Source organism: Anas acuta, chromosome 12 (genome assembly GCF_963932015.1).
Source record: "Anas acuta chromosome 12, bAnaAcu1.1, whole genome shotgun sequence".
NCBI lineage: Eukaryota > Metazoa > Chordata > Aves > Anseriformes > Anatidae > Anas > Anas acuta.
This window is the reverse complement of record NC_088990.1, coordinates 10661761-10683475: the sequence shown is the minus strand read 5'-3', so window position 1 is coordinate 10683475 and position 21715 is coordinate 10661761. Positions and strand designations below refer to the sequence as shown.

Sequence of the window (21715 nt, the reverse complement as noted above, 5' to 3'; positions counted from 1 at the left end):
GCTGTTGCATACCAGCTCTTATTGTGGTTTTGTGGCAAATACTTATTACAGAAAACAGTGATAGAAATTTTTATCTGCTATGCTATCTTTAGATATTAATAAAATTATTAGCAGGAAAACAAAACATTGATACACTGTTGGTTGATGCATATACAGCAGTCACGTAAAATAGAGAAGTTACCATGATGGAAAATATTCACTTTTGCAGCATTTTCCATTTACTGTAGTGCAGTAATTTTTCCGTAATCATGTGAAGTGGTAGGAGTTTTTTGTTTTTTGTTTAATTTTCCCGTTTTTTGTTTGGTTTCCCCTCCCCCCTCCCCTTAACATTTAAGCTGAAGTTTACTCATATAGTTAAATATTTCTTATAGATGCCTTCCAGGATGTCAAATTTGTCAGCAACTTGTCAGGTAAGAGTTCTTTTAATTACAATATTTATTAATACTCTTTTTCCATTCAATAATCACTTTCATAATAATGTTTTTAAAATTATTGATCGGTATTACAGATGACAAGTCGGTGAAAGGTTAGATATAAAACAAATATAACTAACGAGTGGAGAACCGTCTGCATTACGTAGATCATCGGTTTATAGAAGTTATATAAATTACTTGGCTAAAGTAATCAATTTTTAATTTTAATTTAATTTTTAATTTTAAAGTAATCAGTTTTTAGTGTCCTGACTAATTCTAAGGTTTATATATATATATATATATATATATATATATATATATATATAAACCTTATATATATATATATAAGGTTTATATATTTAGAATCTTTGCTTTTGAAAGTTAACTGGTCTCTGTTCTAGGTAAAAGATGTGTTCTCTCATTTTCTAATGAAGTATTTATTCAAGTATTCTAAATTATATGTTTGGGTGCAGATGCTGTTGCGGCCGCTTGGTCAGACAACATGCTTGCTTTACCGCAAGTCTTGCTATGAAATACTCTGATGTGAAGCTAGGTGAAAACTATAATCAGGAAATAGAAGAATGGTCAGTGGAAAAACATACAGAACAGACCTCTACTGATGCTTATGGTGTCATCAACTTTCAAGGTGGCTCTCATTCTTACAGGGCTAAGGTATGTATGATGCTTACTTCTAAACTAGGACTTCTTACTTTAAACATGTTGATACAGATGGTGGATCCTTCATTTAGTTGATGAAATTTAAGCCTGAAGGATGAAATTGTGATGACACTTGCATTGTGACAAACCAGTGCCCTCTATTATCATAGTTATTTTATTGTGGTCTGAATTCTGTCTATTTTCCTTTTTTTTAATTTCTTTTTCATAACAAAAATTGCTTATATCTATCAGAACTAGTTGCATTCATGTATGGTTTACCTTTGTATTGCAAATGGTGATAAGAATTCCTAATCCCTTCCGCAGAACATTCCATTAAGAATTCAGTGTTATTGTTTCAGACATTGTTAAAATACAGCTTACTCATCAGTGCTGCTGCTTACTCATTACTGTTAAATTTTTATAGGATCTGTTGAATAACACCTGCTATCTTAGCCTTCTATTCTTAATTCTCAAACTCTGAAAAATCATTTGCAATTATGGATGGATGTAGAATATGCTTTTTTAGCAGATCTGTTCAAAATGATTAAAGCATAATCAGACCAATCAGAACAACCAAGTTTTTGGGGGGAGCGGCTGGTTAAAAACAAGTATGCCTGTAAATTGAAACTCTAGAATAGAACACTTAATTCACAAATGCACATGCACTAGAAAGGCTGGAGAACTGGAAATTCTGATGTAGGCTCCACAACCATTTTGTGAAGGGTTTCTAGTTGTGGTAGAAATTGCTTAATGGTCACGTGGTTTTAGCTTGCAATGAGTTTTGATTCAGTGTAGTTTCTATTGCCAAAATTAAGCACTTTAATGACAAAGCTGATCCCCCAAGGACAGCCTGGTGCTCTAGATTAGATCATCTCTGCCATGTTTTAGGGAAAGTAATGGCATTTTCCATAGCCAGGAATAGGAGAATATATCCTGAAATACATCCTGTTTTTGTTTTTTTTTTTTATCCCCTCATTGATTCTGTGATTCTTTCTTTTAAGAATCTTTTATTTCTCTTCTTGTGTCTGCAGTATGTGCGGTTGTCATATGACACTAAGCCTGAAGCTATTCTGCAGCTTATGCTTAAAGAATGGCAGATGGAGTTGCCAAAGCTTGTTATATCTGTACATGGGGGCATGCAGAAATTTGAACTTCACCCACGCATCAAACAGCTACTTGGCAAGGGTCTTATTAAAGCTGCAGTAACAACAGGAGCCTGGATTATAACTGGAGGAGTGAACACAGGTAAAGTACCAATTAATGTGCATGATTAACTAGATTATAGTTTATCAAAGCCAAAAGATTTAATGAATAAATAGCTGCATCTTAAAGTAAATGTTGTTTGGTCAAATGAAATTAAAACAATTCATTTTGAACATGTGTAGTTGGAAGTGCATTGCTGTGTTGTCCTGCAAGGAGAAAAAACATGAAGGTGGTAGTGTTGACTTGGGTCTGTTCGTTTCAGTTTTTGAACCTGCAAGAAGGAAAACTTGATGCAATTAACATAAGCACAGTATTGTACTGGAGACTCTTTAGTTCTTACTAGGCTAATATTTGTTTTGTCAAATTACTAGTACACAGTACTTTGTCCCATTCTGATAGTTGTAGTATGGGTCCCTGCCAGAGCTCAAGACTCATTTGGACAGCACTCTCAGACATACGGTTTGATTTTTGGGTGGTCCTGTGTGGAGCCAGGAGTTGGACTTGATGATCCTTATGGGTCCCTTCCAACTAACGTTATTCTGTGTAAAATAAGTTCCCAGATCTTTACAGGCCCAATTAGCTAATGAAACAGTGGTATTTCTTAATAAGATGTGGTATTCAGTATATCTTTTTTGTGCACAAACAGGTGTTGCAAAACATGTTGGTGATGCTCTAAGAGAACATGCTTCCAGATCATCTCGAAAGATTTGCACTATTGGGATTGCTCCATGGGGAGTGATTGAAAACAGAAATGACCTTGTTGGAAGAGATGTAAGGATAAATAATCTAACTGAAATAATAATTTACCTACTTTATTTTGACAAATCTGCTCAAGCATGTTTTTTCACTTGCTTTACATCACTGAAGTATTTGCTTTACCATGAAGATGCATTGACATATGTGACTTATGCAAGATCATTAGCGTAAACACGTTGCAAAATGCAAATGCACTAGACACTGCTTGCATGTTGTGTCTAGAAAAATATTTAAGTTTCACAGAGATGAATTTGAATTTCTACGAGTCAAATACATTCTTGTGTGCTTATACTTAGGTGGTTGCTCCATATCAAACCTTGTTAAACCCATTGAGTAAACTAAATGTCCTAAATAATCTCCATTCCCATTTCATTCTGGTGGATGATGGAACAGTTGGGAAATATGGAGCAGAAGTTAAATTGCGGAGAGAACTGGAAAAAACTATTAATTTGCAACGGATACATGCAAGTAAGTAATTCTGGGCTGAGTTACTATGCTTTAATGAATAAGGTACTTGCATCAAACTTTTAAATAAGAAAACACAAAAATCAATCTTTTGTATATGTTTCAAGTGTGAATGATTGTTTTGCAAATTCCACCTGAAGCTTTGGTCAGAGCTGAAAAAGAAGTCAATGCAGATGGCTGATGACAAAACAGTTGTGCTGTAGCTGTGGCTAGTCATTGTGTCTAATTTCTTTCTTTTTTTTTTTTTTTTTAAGCATGGGAATGACTTTGAAACTAATATATTTTTGCACACTTACATGTATGTCAGCACTACTGTAATGTCTACCTTGGTTATATGAATGCAAATAAAAGTGACAACTTAGTTAACATTTGTGTGTGGATATACATGTATAACAATCTCTGTTAGTGTATCTCTCCTGCAGCTCTGGCACTGAAACTTCTTTTGCTAGACCTGATAAAGTACTTTGTTTTATGCCTACATATCCATTGATACTGACAATGGTGAAAACATATGACTTAATCAAAAAGTTTTAAAAAAAAAAATGTATTTACAACTTTACAGGAATCGGACAAGGTGTGCCTGTGGTGGCACTTGTATTCGAAGGTGGGCCCAACGTCATACTTACAGTTTTAGACTTCCTACAAGAAAGTCCTCCTGTGCCAGTGGTAGTATGTGAAGGAACAGGTAGAGCTGCAGACATATTGGCATATGTTCACAAGCAAACGGAGGAGGGAGGGTAAGTTCTAGTACTGCTAGCCAAACTGTCAGTTATATGTAGATGGGTCTGAGAGTATTCCTTTAATGAATTCGGGCAAGAGTTTTATCTATGGAAAGATGAAAGCTTTAAGCAGAGAGAGTAATCTTGCATGTGATGCAGCTTTCCAGGCCAGCTGCAATAGCTTTGGCTGAAGACCAAGACCTCTTTTCTAGTTCTAGGCTCCTTGCATACCTTGTACAAGTTGCTCCAAATTCTTGAAAATATGCTTGCTTTAGCATGCTTATATAAGGATGGGAAAGGTGTATGTGCCTGTATACTAAACTAGGAGAAACGTGTAACTTAAGCATGATAATTTTGTTACACCAGCGTGACTAGAAGACCCAGCTCTCTGTTTAAATGCTTCGTATTTTTTAATCCAGATTTTAAGTAACTAAGCCACAGTACCTTAAATTACAAGTGTGACTGTTTTGAAGTGTACACAATAAACTTTTGCTCACAAGAAGTCAGAGCTGACCAGGCCTTCCAGAAATACAAGAATAACCCATAGAATAGTATGCTACCAAACTGCTTGAAAATATCACTCAACTACAATGAAATGGAATTTATGCAGTTAGCTGTTGCTTAGTAGCAACTTTTCTGAAAATGGATTAGAAGGAGTTCATATACTGTTCTTTCTGAAGAGTCTTTAAACTTTTAACACACTTGTGTTTAGCGTAGAAAACATTTATATGTTTTTCGTGTAGCGTCAACTGATAAAAAGGATGTGCTTGTGTTCCACAACACTTAGTGTCTTCTAGTTGGTTGTCAGACTTGCATTAATCCTTAAATGTAGTTGGATCTCAGTCTCAGGGACTGCCTCAGAACCAGGAGCATAGGGGTCAAATGTAGCATTGAACCAAAGCTTTGTCCATAGCGAGCAAAATCACAAGCCTACCAGTCCTATTCAGAGGGGTGAGTGTGTAGTGTTCTGTGTCAAAATATTTTAGTTGAGATTATTTCAGAAGTGGCTATGCAAAGGAAAGGGAGAGGGGTTGAGTTACTTTTAGGAGGTCATATTAGAAAGTTGTAGGTTAAGCAACCTATGCTTCTTTCTAAAGGTTGTCCAAAGTTTTGCCACTGAAACAATAAGAAGCTTGAAACTGTTAAGTGTAACATCATTCTTACTATTCGTGTATAGCAATATGTTTTCATGTTTATTTTCAATTTCAGGAATGTTCCTGAGGGTGCTGAGCCTGAAATCATTTCTACTATTAAAAAGACATTTAACTTTGGTCAAAGTGAAGCGGTTCATCTGTTTCAGACACTGCTGGAATGCATGAAAAAAAAAGAACTTGTAAGTAGATCTTGCTATAGAAAATTTTTATGTAGAGTATGTGCATATGTGTTGTGTACGATCAAGTGTCATTCAAAATTGTTCCTGGACATAGCGCATCTTACCAACTGTAGAAGATAATCTGTGGGTACTTTATCTCATCACCAAGGGAGACTACAGTCTTACGTTGTTTCTGGTAATTTCAGGTTTGTTGTTGCTTCCAAGTCTGCTTGATTTCATCTGACAGGATTCTGTTTTGTTCATAGTGTCTACCTATTTTATATGTGGGTTGTTTTCGTTTCTTGTTTTGATTTTTGAGAGCCTCTGGATTTTTTTTTTTGTCTTTTAATTATTACTGTACTGATGAAGTACCTATATAATTGGATGCTTAAAGCAAAAACACTTAATTGAGCTTTATATATGGGCTATATTCAGATACTGATGTCTCATTTGGAAATCATATTGTGCTGTTCTAAGATTTAAAATTGTCATATTCAGCTAAACGCATTTGCTGACAGATTAATCTTGTAATACAGATTGAACTAGAGAAGTACATAGAATGATATGTGATGTTTATAGCCAATAGGGAATTGTAATCATAGTGGAAAAAGAAGTTAAGATTGGTTGAAGAGCGTAAAGGGTTGTCCTTTTTCTCATCAAAGATTGCTTTGTGTGATCCCTAGTTAGGGAAACACTGCAGAGTGTACACTAAAGATAGGTTTTCATAGAGTATAGACTTAAATTGCACAGAAGATAAAGTGACTTTTAAATGTATTTCAATTCCTGACATAAAAGTCTGGAGCTAATCACCTTTGCCTGAAAATAAATTATAAGCTTATTTTCCCTATTTTATTGTTTTGAACAGATTACTGTTTTTCATATTGGGTCTGATGAACATCAGGACATTGATGTTGCAATACTTACAGCATTGTTAAAAGGTGAGACTTAAGTGCATTTGGAACCCCCAGCTATTGTTGTGTAGTGCTTATATGATGGATTACTTATAAAAATCTGTAGAAGTATTTAAGTTTCAAGAAAATAATTACGTGCTATATTTTCTCATCTTATACTACCCTAATCTATGTTATAAATGATGAAATATACCATACAATGTTGAGGTGGATTACTTGATTTTGCAGGATAAACAACTGCTTATTATATTGTAATTTTTTTTTTTCATTGTTTTTGCTTAAGGCACGAATGCATCTGCATTTGACCAGCTTGTTCTTACACTTGCGTGGGATAGAGTTGACATTGCCAAAAATCACGTTTTTGTTTATGGGCAACAATGGCTGGTATGTATATGGCCTAGATTAAGCAGAATGGTATTTTCCAAGAGAAAAAACTCAACTTACTGTAAAGAAATAATGTTTTTTATAGAGACAGACTGTAGAATACTGACACATTTATTTTTAGGACAGTAATTTTTGTATACTTTGTAGTTGTAGAGCTGTTTTATTATTGTGTAATTGAAGAAGGTGCAACAATTGTAGAAATGTTAGGCATTCTGAATAACTAGGGGAGAAGAGACACTGCAAAAAGTGAAAGCTGAATTGATGCTAGTGAGATGCAATAACAGTTCTGAGTATTTGTCTATTGAAGCAAATTGTGGTCTCAAATGTTTGATGTCTTCATATGTTTGATCCAATATCAATATATGAAAACATCTTAACTATGCTAAACCAAATGTGTATTTAGTCCAGAATACTGCTTCTGAGTGTGTCAGTAAGAGATGTCTGTGGAAGAGTGTAAGATCAGAGAAAATACTTGATTAAGTTGTTATAATATTCCCTCATCATGTAATTGTGTGAAGCTCAGGGGATTTTCTGAACCAAAGGTAACCGTGGTATTTGTAGATATGTAAGGTTTCTCTGTTCCAGCCCTGTGAATGAATGAGGTTGATTTGTAAACCAAGTACACTTAATTCTGTGATACTCCATTTTACTGGTTCTCTCTAGGCTCTACTTTGTACTTACTTGTTGCAGGTTGGCTCTCTGGAACAGGCTATGTTAGATGCCCTTGTGATGGATAGAGTTGCATTTGTGAAACTTCTAATTGAAAATGGAGTAAGCATGCACAAATTTCTTACAATTCCAAGGCTGGAAGAACTTTATAACACAGTAAGTGAACGGTTGCTTACTCTTTTTCCTTCTTTCTTTCTTTCTTTTTTTTTTTTTGTTTAACACCAACATGTCAAAATATTGTGCTTATACTGTAAAATTCTCATGTTTTCATTGCACTCTGATTTCTCATTCTAATTTTTTCCGTCCCTTCTTTTTATAAAGAAACAAGGCCCAACTAACCCAACGCTCTTCCATCTTGTTCGGGATGTCAAACAGGTATGCTGTAAATGTAAAAATCTACTAAAGTAGCAACATCAGTCTTTTTATGATTTCTTATGATTGATTGTCAATTTAATCTTGAATTTATTAATTTGGTTTTACTGAAGCAGTAAACTACATCTGCAGTTACTGTTGTTTCCAATATTTGCAATTGTGTGCTTAATAGTACCTTATTGCCACAAAGATATTTGTTAAACCTGATAAGTGATGTATTTTTTTCATATTAGCTCTGACTGTTTAGCTTTTTGAGAGTTTGAGAGATGATCAAAGGCAAAAAACAATGTGATGACAACTGCCTCCTCTCCCCCTGCCCATGCCCCGCTTTCCCCTTCCTCCCTCTGACAAACATCTAACCTACTGGGGGAGATAATATAGAAGATGAACTATAACCCGGTATTTTTTGAAACTCATAAATAACCATGTAGATGCATTGTGTTCCTTTTAAATCATGAACAGCTTAATTTGTTTTAATTTGTTTTTATTTAGAGTTGTACGTGTAGAAACATTCTAAGCAAATTTAAATTAAGATTATAATTTGCAAAACTGAAAATGTCCTTTATATTCTTAGGGAAATCTTCCTCCAGGATATAAAATCAACCTGATTGATGTGGGGCTGGTTATTGAATACTTGATGGGAGGAACCTATAGATGCACCTACACAAGAAAACGCTTTAGAGCTATATATAATAGTCTCAGTGGGAACAGTCGGGTATGTAGCAGTTGGATAATGGAACATGCGGATTTCTATGTTAACAATTAAAATAAAATTGGAGCCATATTGTTTTGTTCTTTTTGTCAAGGGATTGATTCTTTTAAAGGCAGTGTTACAGCCTAGGAGGGCAACTGGTAGCTGTTTGAGATTGATCACAAACAATTTCTTGTTCTTCCTTACTCTAGCATATCCAAATTTCTTCTGTTACTGTCTCCTCATAGAGGGGAAGAATGGGTATTATGCATACAGATTCACTGGGTCTTGGGATGCAGATACTGTAGCTTCTTGGTCGTCATTGCTTTACTATTTTGTGACTATTTAATTTAAAGAAAAATTAATCTTTCTTAAATATCAGTGAAAAATCTTAATCGTTACTGTTGTATAAATTCATCACTGTTTCAGTGGCAAAGTAACTGTTTAATTGCTTAACTAAGTATCTAGCAGTAAACAGCTGATTATATGCTAGTTAGTAAGTGGGTGTAAAGAAAGCTAGCCAAGCCTCTTTCTATTATTCTTGTCAGAGATCTGGGCGAAATACTTCAAATACTACTCCTCAGATGTGTAAAAGCCATGAGTCTTTTGGTAACAGGGCAGACAAGAGAGAAAAAATGCGACATAATCACTTCATCAAAACAGCGCAGCCATACAAACCAAAGGTACAGATGTTTGAGGGGAGAGTGGTGGGTTTTATTTTAAGCAATTAAGAGTGGAGAACCTGGTTAACTCCAAGTGTCCAAGTGCAGCTGAAGTGAGTAGCAGCAGTTTTACTGACTTCAGTAAAGCTGGGATTTCATCTTTTTGTACTTGTTTATAAACCATCTATCACACTTGTGGGATTCTATGAAGAATGTTCATCTCAAAATTAGTCTTCCAGATAATTTCTGATTGCTAGTAAGTAAAAAGCTTCTCTTGGCACAGTTCTACCAATGTGGGAACAGGAGGGAAATCTGCATGATTTTTTAGATGAAGCAAGATGTGGCCGTGTTACTTTAAGGAATTTCTGTGAGTTTCATCGTATTGTAGGTATATTAGTTACTGCATTTCTTATGATCTGTAAATCAAAGTAATTAATTCTATCTGTTACTAAAAACGAATTGTGCTTAACTGAAGTTTTTGAACAAAAATTCCAGCTGCTTTTGAAATATTCAGAAATCCATTTTTGTTTGTAGAAATACATATCAGTTGACATTAGATCACCCAGCATTTTGCTTCAAATTATGTAATGATTAACTTTAGAAATTAAAATGTAACTTTCTGATTTTATTTTTAAAGATTGACACTGGTGCAGAAGAGGGAAAAAAGAAAAGAACCAAAGATGAAATAGTAGACATAGATGATCCTGAAACACGACGTTTTCCATATCCTCTCAACGAGCTGTTACTTTGGGCAGTGTTAATGAAGAGGCAGAAGATGGCTCTTTTCTTCTGGCAGCATGGGGAGGAGTCCATGGCAAAAGCCTTAGTTGCTTGCAAAGTGTATCGTTCGATGGCATATGAAGCAAAACAAAGTGACCTTGTTGATGATACGTCAGAAGAACTGAAACAGTATTCCAAGTAAATTATATTTATATCATTAAAGATCTGTTCTTGAAATTTCCAATAAAAATAGCAGGCTGTATTATCAACAGACGAAGACTATTGCATTAGCAGGCTCAAAGAAAGTTCATTTTTGAAGAAAGGATTTGATGGCACTCCAGTAAAAGTTGTGTATTAAACGATGCTCACTTTGAGAGCTGTTACAAATCTTGACTTGTAGTTAAATCAAAATGTCTCTGAATGTATCAGTTGAAACCATCTGACTTTCTTGCATTATGCTTTAATAGCTGTTCGTAGTATGCATATGTTTTTAACAGTAGTCCCAGTTTCACATCTTGTATTTGTGAATTGCTATATAATAGAAATGTATCTACCAGAAGTGACAGGCAATAGTCCATTCAAGTTGTGTTACTGGGAACTTGTTTGGACAAGAAAATTTGACTTAAACTTTATGGATACTAAGTTATGTTTGTTTTGATACTTTTTTTCCCTTTTTTCTAGTGAGTTTGGTCAGCTGGCAGTTGAACTGTTAGAACAGTCCTTCCGACAAGATGAAACTATGGCAATGAAGTTACTAACTTATGAGCTTAAAAATTGGAGCAACTCAACTTGTCTGAAGCTAGCAGTGTCATCAAGACTTCGTCCATTTGTAGCTCATACTTGTACGCAAATGTTGTTATCAGATATGTGGATGGGAAGGCTGAATATGAGGAAGAATTCATGGTACAAAGTAAGCTTTGTCACAGTTTATTATTGGTATAAAAAGGATCAGTGGAATGTATTTCCAATTGGAAGGGAAAGTACGTGTTTAAATAATATTAGTATAAAGCTTTCATCGCTATAGCTTGTGTTAATAAACCCTGTAAAACTGTCTCCTATAACATAATCAAAACTGGAATTATTTATTGTTAACTCTTCTTTTGACACTCTATTATCTTTTCAAATAAGGTACAGAAATATAGAAGGCAAAAAACAGGCAAGTAGCCTTTCATCAGAGGCTTAAAGAGATCATGCAAATACTAATCCACTAAATATAGTGGTTAAAAAAAATTAACAGACAGAAAACCCACTTGTAAGAATATTGTTTCATGCATTTTGGCTTTTTACAGGCAATACATGAAACTTGATGTAGAAAAGCTTTGTATATATTCTATTTTGGAGGAAGAAGCTGAGCAAAAGGAGGGCACAGAATGAAACAAGGGTAGGCAAATCGGGAATAGGTTTTCTGATGGTGCCCTTTGGTATAAATCAATTGAACCAACATGGGAGTTGCATATTTCTTTGAAACAGTGTACCAGAAACTTACTGCTGCTAGGAATATAGTGAAAGACCACTTCCCTACAAAATATCTACAAGTATTGCTTAACTTGTGACCTACTAAAATCCTCTTTGATAACTGATTAACCATTTTCCTGCTTGCTTTATAACAAGCTAATGACAAAAAATAGCTTTTTTTTATTCCCTTCATCCATATTTTAGCTTTCATTTTTCTACCATGATTTGAAAAAAAGACCCACTCATATGCTTCTAAAACACGCCTCAATAGTACGCAGTTACAGAGTTTCTGGGAATGGATTAAAGAAAAGAGTGTAAACAGAATATCTCTGTATCTTTGGGCTCAGAGTTCGTTCTTTCTTGTGGTTTTTAGTTCTGGAATTTGTTGGTTCCTCCCCTTTCCTATATCTTTTAAGTAAAGGAAAGCTCTATATATTGTCATCTTAGCCTTCTAAGTGTGTATATAAGTAATAATAGCTAATTATTTCCTACATTTTTTCCTCACTAACAGGCAAGGGAAATATGGGTAATATATTTTCAGGGAATATTTTATGTATTGGTATGTTCTGATATTTTGTAGCTGTGAACAAATTGAACTAAGACTTCATTTTTTTGTAGGTGATACTGAGTATTTTGCTCCCTCCTGCTATACTTCTGTTGGAATATAAGACCAAGGCTGAAATGTCACATATTCCTCAATCTCAAGATGCACATCAAATGGCAATGGATGACAGTGAAAACAACTTCCAGACTGCAGCAGATGAAATACCTATGGTAATGGGGTGGCAGTGATTAAAGTCCAGTATTTCTTATTTAAAATTAATAATTACATTTTAGAAGTAAAGTAAGAGCTAAAGTGGATCTCCAAAAACATGCAGTTCTGTAAGTAAAGTTAATAGTCCTTTCATTTTAGGAGGTGTTTAAAGAAGTAAGGATCTTGGACAGTACTTCAGAGAAGCATGATATGGAGACTCCAGCAAAACCTAAAAGACTTCCAATTACACAGAAGTTTTATGCATTTTATCATGCACCAATTGTGAAGTTTTGGTTTAATACGGTGAGTTTTCTTTTGTGTAGTATGTTCTTTTATTTGGAAATGCAGTGCAGATCTTTGGGTTGTTTTTCTAACACACGTCTCTGCAACTTGCATCAAAGCTTAAGAACTTTTTTTAAAAAAAAAAAACAAAAAAAACAACAAACCATGCTCTACTAAGCTGGAAATGAAAAGTACTTGATTCTGAAAGAAAAGCATGTGCAGTGCTCAGTGCTTTTTTTCTTTTTAAAGTTCATGATGTTGGTTTTGAAAAATACCTGTTTTCTAGTCTAAGACTGGTGTGAAAATATTTATTCTGATCTGAGTAGTTAATTTCATCAGTTCTTCAGTAGTTAATTAGTAGTTAATTTCATCAGTAGTTAATTCCATCAGCAGGAATTCTGCCATCATTTACTAGGTTAAAAAGTGTTCATGCACAATATTGTTTAAATTATTGCAATAGAAACTCAAAAATTAGTGTTCGAAGAAAATTTTTGAATCCCCTTTATAAATATTAACCTGCCTGCTTAAAGGGGTAAAAGATAGTACTGTGATCCTATATGAAGGTTTTATCATATCTCACATGGAAAAAAAAAAAAAAGACATCTATAAGGAACCCTTTTGTAATTATATAGAATTATGTATTACATAGAATCCTTCTGTGTGTGTATATATATATACATATAAAATTTCCATTGCTCTTTTTAGCTGGCATACTTAGGATTCCTCATGCTCTACACATTTGTGGTTCTTGTAAAAATGGAAGAATTACCGTCTGTTCAAGAGTGGATTGTTATTGCTTACATTTTCACATCAGCAATTGAGAAAATTCGTGAGGTATGTCTCTAACAGTCTGAATTTGTGTTTTTTTGTTTTTTTTTTTTTGTTTTTTACAGTTACAACAGTATGCTTTAAACTGTGTTTATAAAGAAGACAGCCTAAGAAACTTTGAACATTGAAACATTTTGAATATTTGAGCATATGATGTGTAATACCTTTATATTTGGTATAGACTGCTAATTTAGATACTAGTGTTTCTTGGGCCACTGGTTGGACTTAGCTTGCTTTCTTTTTTTCTGTTTCTGATGGGGAAGAGCAGGAGGTCTATTTAAAAGGAAATGCTTTTCTTTTTTTCTCTCCTAAATTTCAAGGACCTGACAATGACATCAAGGCATGGTATATGTGTATTTTTTTCTCAAATTTTTCTGATTTTTTTTTTTTCAATCTGTGGCTTACTGTCTAATCAGGTTCTAACAAACAGCCTTTCTTTTTTGAGGGATTAAATGTGTATGTATCTGTTAACATCAATCAAACTCTGCACCTAGGACCAAGATGAAACAGAACCAAAAAATCTTGATCAAGATGGGATAGCTACTGCAAACATAATGTTGCTGATCAGCAAGAGTTTTTTGAGTAGTTCTGTAAGAATTTTTAAATGGGAGAGAAAAGCCAGTTCACTAACTGGGTACTGCAGGTCCAACTGAAACAGAAATAAAGACTCATAACTCACGTAACTTCCTAGAGAAGAAGGTGGGGAAAAAAAGCAATCAAACTGAAAACAATTCCTTCACAACTTATTCAGGAAGAAGGAAATATCATTTCTTTGTCATAGTCGTGAAGCAGGCATAGTTAAGCACTACTTTTTGGGTTCCTCTGTGCAAAAAAGTTACCAATTTAAATACTTTTTTTTTTTTTCAAGTGTAAGAATTTTACTGATTCGTATGTTTCAGTGTTATTTTATGTGGAGTAAACATGAGCAGACTTGAATATTTTATTTTTGTTATTGCAGATTTTTATGTCAGAGGCTGGGAAGATTAATCAGAAGATTAAAGTGTGGTTCAGTGATTACTTCAATATCAGTGACACAGTTGCTATTGTCACTTTCTTCATTGGGTTTGCATTAAGATTTGGAGCAAAGGGGAATTTTGGTGAAAATACTTACAGAGAAAATTATGTTTTTGTTGCTGGAAGAATAACGTACTGTCTCAATATAATTTTTTGGTATGTGCGATTACTGGATTTTTTAGCTGTAAACCAGCAGGCTGGCCCTTATGTTATGATGATTGGGAAAATGGTAAGTACTATTTTTTTATTTTTCTTTCAGTTGAAATACCTTTGTTTTGCTGTATCTATTTATAATTTCTCAAAGCTTTATTTAGTAAAAGGTTGCTTATCCTGTTCTGGTGTGTCAGCAACTTTGTGCAGAAGTAGCTAGCTGGAATATAACTTAATGTGTTTCAAAACAAGCACTGAGTAGAAGTGTTCTTTATTATGGAGCTTTCTCTGTTACATCTGTAAAAAGATGGAAGATCTTCCTTCTGTGCTCTGTTAAATGTGTGAGACTTGAAGGAATATGATAATGCCTTTTGGGTTTGATATTTATTTATAGTCCTGAGGTTTTCTCGCCTTTGTGCTAGCTACTGCAAGGTTTTCACTTTTAGCAAGATTTTCACTTGAACAAGGAAGATTAGTTACTTATAGTGAGCTGTGCTAAATGTTTCTAGGTAGCTTTCTGCAATTGTTCTTAAAATTTTGTGCTGAGAGTACACTCCCCACAGGCTACCTTCTCATACGCTTTGTTTTGTGCATGCTCTTGTACACTCCAGCTTCCCCTGCATGACAATGTGGCCTTCAAATTTTATTTCCTTCAACCTGGTAGAATGTTTTTTGACACGTTATATGGTATCCAGTGTTGAGGTGTACTCCAGCTGTGTTCAAAAGTAGTTGTGCAGTGCAGTTGTGTTCTGTAAAAAGGAGGGCATCAAGTTGCTTACGTTTCTCACTTTGATTTCTTGCCATTAGAATAAATTGTTTTTCACACTACTCAGTCCTTGGAACACTACATCTGTACTTTGTACAGCTATTCAGTGAATTTGGGAAGGAATGTTTCTCTATCAGCTGCTACTCTTCCACGTAATGGATATTTCAGTTAAAAAGAAACTACCTTTTGGCCTAGAGTAGCAAACATTCTGTAAGAAAGAAGAGGGAAAAAATAGAATTTTTTAAAATGGTTTGTTATTTGACTACATCTTCTGACTGAAGTACAAGGGTCTTGGACTCTTCTGCTGATATAACATAAAGAATTCATCAAGCTTATGCTGTCCCTGTAAAAGCATTTGAAGTTGTGAAACCATAATTATAACCTTGTGAGTTAACTGACCTTTTTTGTGTTTGTAGGTGGCCAACATGTTTTACATTGTGGTGATTATGGCACTTGTACTGCTTAGCTTTGGTGTTCCCAGGAAGGCTATATTGTACCCTAATGAGGCACCGTCTTGGACTCTAGCAAGAGATATTGTGTTTCATCCATACTGGATGATTTTTGGTGAAGTGTATGCATATGAAATTGATGGTAAGACACTAAAATTTTTGAAGCAAGTAAGGAGAAGGCTTATTCTCATGAGATCTTTTTAAGGTCTTACAAAGTTTTCATTTTATGGAACGAAATATCCAGTATTATTCATTCCATTCACTAGATTTTTTTTTTATGACTTGTAGATATATAACTTCTTGATTTGACTGTTCCATTATCCTTTATTAAGAATGAATGGCTTAGAGTTAAAACTCTCCTTAATTGGGGGTTTTCTTCAAGCTCTTCTTAGCAATACTTCAGATTTTTTCCACACAGATATCATGCCTTTTTTTTATTCTGTGGAGGTAGTATACTTTCTTTTTTATTTTAATCCAGTAATGTGATTATATGTTAATATAAACTGAAATCTTTGGCTCTTGTATCTTTCTACCATATTCCTGCATGTTACTTGGTGGTTGTACATTCTTTGAGTGATCTTTTTTCTTGTCTATATCTGCTCTGAGTTCTAAAATTTGCTTTACATATTTTGTTTTTTTTTCCTTCCCCCCCCCCAACACAGTATGTGCGAATAATTCTGAGTCACAAGTTGCTCATCTCTGTGGGCCAGGAACGTGGTTGACCCCATTTCTTCAAGCTGTCTACCTCTTTGTACAGTACATAATTATGGTTAATCTCCTTATTGCATTTTTCAAGTAAGTATTTAAACAATTGCTAATTTTTGTTATTCCTTTAAGTTCTTATATTTTACCTTAGTAAGACGAGAAGATAAGAATATCTGATAACAGTTCAAAGTAATCCTATTTGGTGGAAGCATTTTCAGGTTCAAAGGCTGGTCTTCCTCACTGCAAACCCCCTGACAAGGAAGGGAAATTTGTGATGTGTCTGGTATGTGTCAAATCCGTGAGGCTGAAGGACCCAGATTTTTAAAGAGAATTTGAATGCCTTTTGTAACTACTTTTCTTTATAATAAAACAAACAAGGTTGTTTCTGGATTTTCTGGATCTTGACTGTTATATTGACTATTCCTAAATTCATATAAGGATCTCTTCAGTTGAGTTCAATTGTAGAGTAATTTAAGTCCATAAGGAGTTTGCTGCAAGTGTTTTATATATGGGAATAAACAGCTCACTAATACTGGGGAATGGTAGACTAGAGAATTAGTGTGGTCTGATTTAAAAGTAATAATAATAATTAAAAAAATGGGTTTATTTGGAAATACTTTTTTGACAAATTTGAAATGTCTTTCATGTCTGAGGAAAGGTACTGAAATAATAGCAGATGAAAGAATGATTTAATCCTCTTCCTGCTTTAGGGCATAGCCTTTTCTTGAATGTTTCCAACTTACACTGTTATTTATACAGTAAAAGACAAGTATGTGATTTTTTTTTTTTTAACACATAATAAACACAAACAACAGCAACAGAAAAAAAATAACTTGACGTGTTTAATTCTTTTTTTCTTCCTTTTCAGCAATGTATATTTACAGGTAAAGGCGATTTCAAACATTGTGTGGAAGTATCAACGCTATCATTTCATTATGGCCTATCATGAAAAACCTGTTCTGCCTCCACCACTTATTATTCTTAGCCACATGGCTTCCCTGTTCTGTTGTATATGTAAAAGAAGAAAGACAGACAAGACTTCAGATGGGCCAAGTATGAACAGTTATTATCCAAAAAATTATAATAATTTTTTGATATGATTAAAGCAAACTGTCAGGAAAGTGCAAACTTCTTGGTTTTAATGTGTGTTCTCAACAAAGTTGAAGTTGGACTTGATGATCCTAGTGGGTCCCTTCTAACTGGGGATATTCTGTGATTCTAAGTAGGTCTTAATTTTTTGTATCCTCAATATTGAATAATCCTCTCATCCTGTTCGAAGTTCCCATGTTTTTTTTACAAAGGATATAATATAATGCACAGCCCCTGGAAAATCCCCAGTTAGACTAAGTTATATAAAATCAAACAGAACGCTACAAAATTAGATTTTCCATTAGTGTTTATGAAGGATTTTTTTTTCCTGGAAAACTAGTCTTATTTGAAACCCTTTGAAATTTTAAAAATAAAAAATGTTTCACAGATGATGAGAAATACAGCTGAGGAATCTAGCCTCTGTCTAGATGTAGTGTATGGGGGTGTGTGGTGTGTAGTATCTTGATTTTTATTTTAGGCAAAGTCTTTTTTTTTGTTTGCGAGGAGAGGAAAGGTCCTAGATGGCACTGTTTTTTTATTTTTGTATATGTTTTACTTTTAACACCCTTTGTATGTTTGTTGCTATAAATTTCTAGTGCCTGAAAAACTTTGCTACACATGCATCTTCTGAACTGTTCAATCTCTTTTTAGAACTCTTCCTAACAGAAGAAGATCAAAAGAAACTTCATGATTTTGAAGAACTGTGTGTTGAGATGTATTTCAATGAAAAAGATGATAAATTTCATTCTGGAAGCGAGGAGAGGATTCGAGTCACATTTGAACGGTAAAATTTTTACAAATAAATTTTTTACAAATAAAACTTTTGAATAGAGAAGCTTAGAACTTCTGTGTTTTTTTAATTGCTTTAAGGGGGCAAAATACAGTTCAAGAAAATACTCAATAATCATGAAATTTTAGAGTTCTTTTTCCTTAAGTGGGCAAAAAGAATTGCAAAGATGTTTTGTGTGCATATAGAAAATAGTATCTTTCATAGCTACTTCGTAATTTGATTTTTTTTTCCTTAGGGTGGAACAAATGTGCATTCAGATAAAGGAAGTTGGTGATCGTGTCAACTACATAAAACGGTCACTACAGTCTTTAGATTCACAGATTGGCCACTTACAGGATCTCTCTGCTCTAACTGTGGATACTCTGAAAACACTGACTGCACAGAAAGCTTCAGAAGCTAGCAAGGTTCATAATGAAATTACGCGGGAATTGAGTATTTCAAAACACTTGGCACAAAACCTCATTGATGATGGCTCTCTAAGATCATCTGTGTGGAAAAAGCACAGCATTGGAAATGTCTTCGGTTCTTTTCCACAAGGAGGCCTTGAAAATAATAATGCTTTACTCTGTAACATTTCTATACGTGATGACAAAGAAGTCCAACATAAGACTATTGGTCAGGAGTTAGCTCTAGTTCCTCGAAAAGAAGAAATAAACTTTCAAGAGGCAGGTTCCTCAGGCAGTGCCTTATTTTCCAATGTTGTTCCTCCTCCAGAACTTCGCCAACGAATACAGGCTGCAGAGATCTCAAAATCCATTAGTAGAAGTAAAAAATTAGGCAATTCATCCAACAGCATGCCACATGTAACATCCCCAACAGCTAAGTTTTTTGTTAGCACTCCATCTCGTCCCAGTTGCAAAAGTCAGCTGGATTCTTCAGCAAAGCATGAAGAGACTGTTTGCTCTAAGGCTACAGAAGGAGATAATAATGTAGAATTTGGTGCATTTGTGGGTAAGTATAACAAAGTAGATTCTGAATGTCCTGAAGTCATAATTAGCTGCTCTTATCCTCTTGCTTCTGGCTCTGCTTGCCTTGCTTTCACCCAACCTTGTGTTGAAAATGGAGGATACATTAATTGTGGTTTTATTCATGATGAGAGTGACACTAATGATAACTACAGCTGCAGAGTTGACAAATGTGATCACCAGTCCTCTGTCAACTTATCGAAGAACAAACCCCAAATGAAGTTGTCTTTGTCAACTGGCGACTTGACGTCAACAGTCAACTGTGGCGGCTCACATGGAAAATTGAATATTAAAGATGAACTTTGCAAAAGTCAGCATGTCCATGCAATGGAACTCCAAAACCAAGATTTATGTTCTAACATCCTTATGGGACTACTTCATAAACTGTGGACCAAATCTAAACCACAAGGTTTGACTTATCAAGAATTGTATGGTATTTTGGGTGTATTCCGGTTGCAGGTGACTTTATTCTACCATTTTGCTCTGCTTTTTTTGCTTTTAACATCTCTAATTTCCCTATGTTGCCTGAATTTATTTATTTTTACTCAAAAATTATCATTTCTTTATAATTCTGTCACATAGACAATATTTTTCTGAAAAACAGTAGCCAGTTGTTGAGTACAGCAGTTCTATGCAATTAGCAGCTCTACAACTTGGTATGGGCATCGTAGATAAACTTTTTGCAACTCATTATGAAGCTCTTATCTTTTCATTTCGTACATTTAAAAATATTGTCTATTTCTTGACGTAATTACAGAAGACTTCTTAGGCTGATGGAATCCTGGACAAATATCTTTGTGGTATCTGTATCAAACTGAGGGATCCTCCTATACTGTGTTTCTGAACACTGTTATAATTGGGATCTTCCACTGTTGCCTATGTACTTCTTAGCAGTCCTTTTGGCAGCTTCCAAAATCCTTAAATTAAATAACAGCATTATGCCTTCCCTCAAGTTTTGCTTAACGGTAAAAAGTTGCATGCTTTCGGTTACAGTTACCTACCTATTTGAATGGTAAAACAGTGGCAGATTCATTGCAAAATACAGGTGTGGGTTTACTAACCGATCTCTGTGAAATAGATAACGCTTTAAATAGTTTTAGTGTATAGTAGATCACAATCTGGAGTTGACAGGTTGCCTGCAGAAGTGTTGTCTTGCCCCAGTTCAGGGATGCCTCAGTGTTTTTCAAAGGTTTGTTGAGAATGTAAAGATATAAATCTTTAGACAACAGTTTATTGCTGTGAAACTTGGAGTTCTAAGAAGATATCTATATACACTATCATTTATATATTTATGTGTAGAAAGAGTATCTACACACTTGTATACACTAGTTACTTGTTTATAATGTTCTCATGATATTAAGAAGAAAAAGACATTCCCCTTTTTCTTTTGATTCAGAAAGCCAGACTAAACAGAAATAATGGACACTGATTGTATAACTCTAGCTAATCTGTGAATGTTCTTTACCACTAATAACTTTGAATACTAACTATACTTATTTTACTGGAGTGAAATTTTGAGTGTGTGGTCATCTGACATCTAGCATTTAGAACATACTCTTCGTTCTTACTGTCTGGGTTTTACAAAACTTCAGATGAAGGGCAGCTTTCCATTCGTTGCCAATCCCAGTAGGTTTTCATTCATTACAAAGCCACGTGCTTGGGAGGATGAAGAGTATATTGTAAAAGCTACCTCAGAAAACTCTGCTTTTCCTTCATTTGTTGTGCTTACTTAAAAATACTATAATTCCGACTATCTAGTTCCTTTCTTGTGGGAAGCATACACTTAACGTTTTAAAATGTTCATTTCACATTTGGAATTGTGGTAGCCCACACAATGCGGGAAAAGCAATAGTTTCATATTAATATTTTGTTACACCAATTTTATTGTGTTTGGAAAGTCTTCTCTGGTGCAGTCAGGCACACAGAATTTAGATGGTTTGTAACCCTTTGTTCTTATGATAAAACTATTGGCATGGTCAGAACATGTCAGTCTACCTTTGATTTTGAATACTCTTTTTCAATTCACTGTGTCAAAGGTCACAGAGACAGCATGGAGTTGCAGCGGTTTAAAGAAGCAGCAAGCAAAATTAAAGAAAGAAGTGCTGATATTGAGGTAACGTGTTTTTCAGAAAGTCATTCCATGATTAATGAGGACAGTGGTTTTTGGTGGTTGTAGATTTTTTCAATTGTAATTTCACCATATGTCTTGAAGAAGTCTAAGAGCAAATAAAATCAAAGAACTTCCAAAATGCAGTCTGGAGGGAATGCAGCTCTTCTGATTAGCAGTAGAGTGAAAACTTGTGCAACCCTAACTGCACATCAAGTACTCTTGTTTCATAATGTGATATTAATGAAATATTAAAGAAGACCTGAGGTTATGAAAGCTGAAATTAATATAACTGTAAATTAAAATTAAGATAAAATTATATATCCCACAGTTAAATAAGAATCATTTGACACTTGTAAATTTCAAGATTGGTGTTTCGGAAGATTTAAGTGATTTACAGTGATATTATATAGACCAAGATCATAGT

General features: G+C 34.5%; 1 protein-coding gene across 2 annotated transcripts in view; it reads left to right on the top strand.

Annotated features, from left to right (window-relative positions):
* The window catches only part of TRPM7 (transient receptor potential cation channel subfamily M member 7), a 54109-nt gene that overhangs the window by 23122 nt on the left and 9272 nt on the right, over positions 1 to 21715 (top strand). The window contains exons 3-27 of one of the 2 annotated variants that reach the window (XM_068695933.1): positions 372 to 410; positions 887 to 1085; positions 2102 to 2315; positions 2920 to 3044; positions 3326 to 3497; positions 4057 to 4231; positions 5423 to 5546; positions 6391 to 6463; positions 6720 to 6820; positions 7511 to 7645; positions 7811 to 7864; positions 8436 to 8576; positions 9101 to 9235; positions 9852 to 10132; positions 10616 to 10844; positions 12008 to 12163; positions 12303 to 12446; positions 13131 to 13259; positions 14212 to 14496; positions 15600 to 15774; positions 16295 to 16427; positions 17206 to 17390; positions 18078 to 18210; positions 18452 to 19167; positions 21218 to 21294. In XM_068695933.1, the coding sequence (XP_068552034.1) occupies positions 372 to 410; positions 887 to 1085; positions 2102 to 2315; positions 2920 to 3044; positions 3326 to 3497; positions 4057 to 4231; positions 5423 to 5546; positions 6391 to 6463; positions 6720 to 6820; positions 7511 to 7645; positions 7811 to 7864; positions 8436 to 8576; positions 9101 to 9235; positions 9852 to 10132; positions 10616 to 10844; positions 12008 to 12163; positions 12303 to 12446; positions 13131 to 13259; positions 14212 to 14496; positions 15600 to 15774; positions 16295 to 16427; positions 17206 to 17390; positions 18078 to 18210; positions 18452 to 19167; positions 21218 to 21294 (4330 nt within the window). The remainder of the gene's footprint in view (positions 1 to 371; positions 411 to 886; positions 1086 to 2101; positions 2316 to 2919; positions 3045 to 3325; positions 3498 to 4056; positions 4232 to 5422; positions 5547 to 6390; positions 6464 to 6719; positions 6821 to 7510; positions 7646 to 7810; positions 7865 to 8435; positions 8577 to 9100; positions 9236 to 9851; positions 10133 to 10615; positions 10845 to 12007; positions 12164 to 12302; positions 12447 to 13130; positions 13260 to 14211; positions 14497 to 15599; positions 15775 to 16294; positions 16428 to 17205; positions 17391 to 18077; positions 18211 to 18451; positions 19168 to 21217; positions 21295 to 21715) is intronic. The other variant, XM_068695934.1, reaches the window with a different exon arrangement.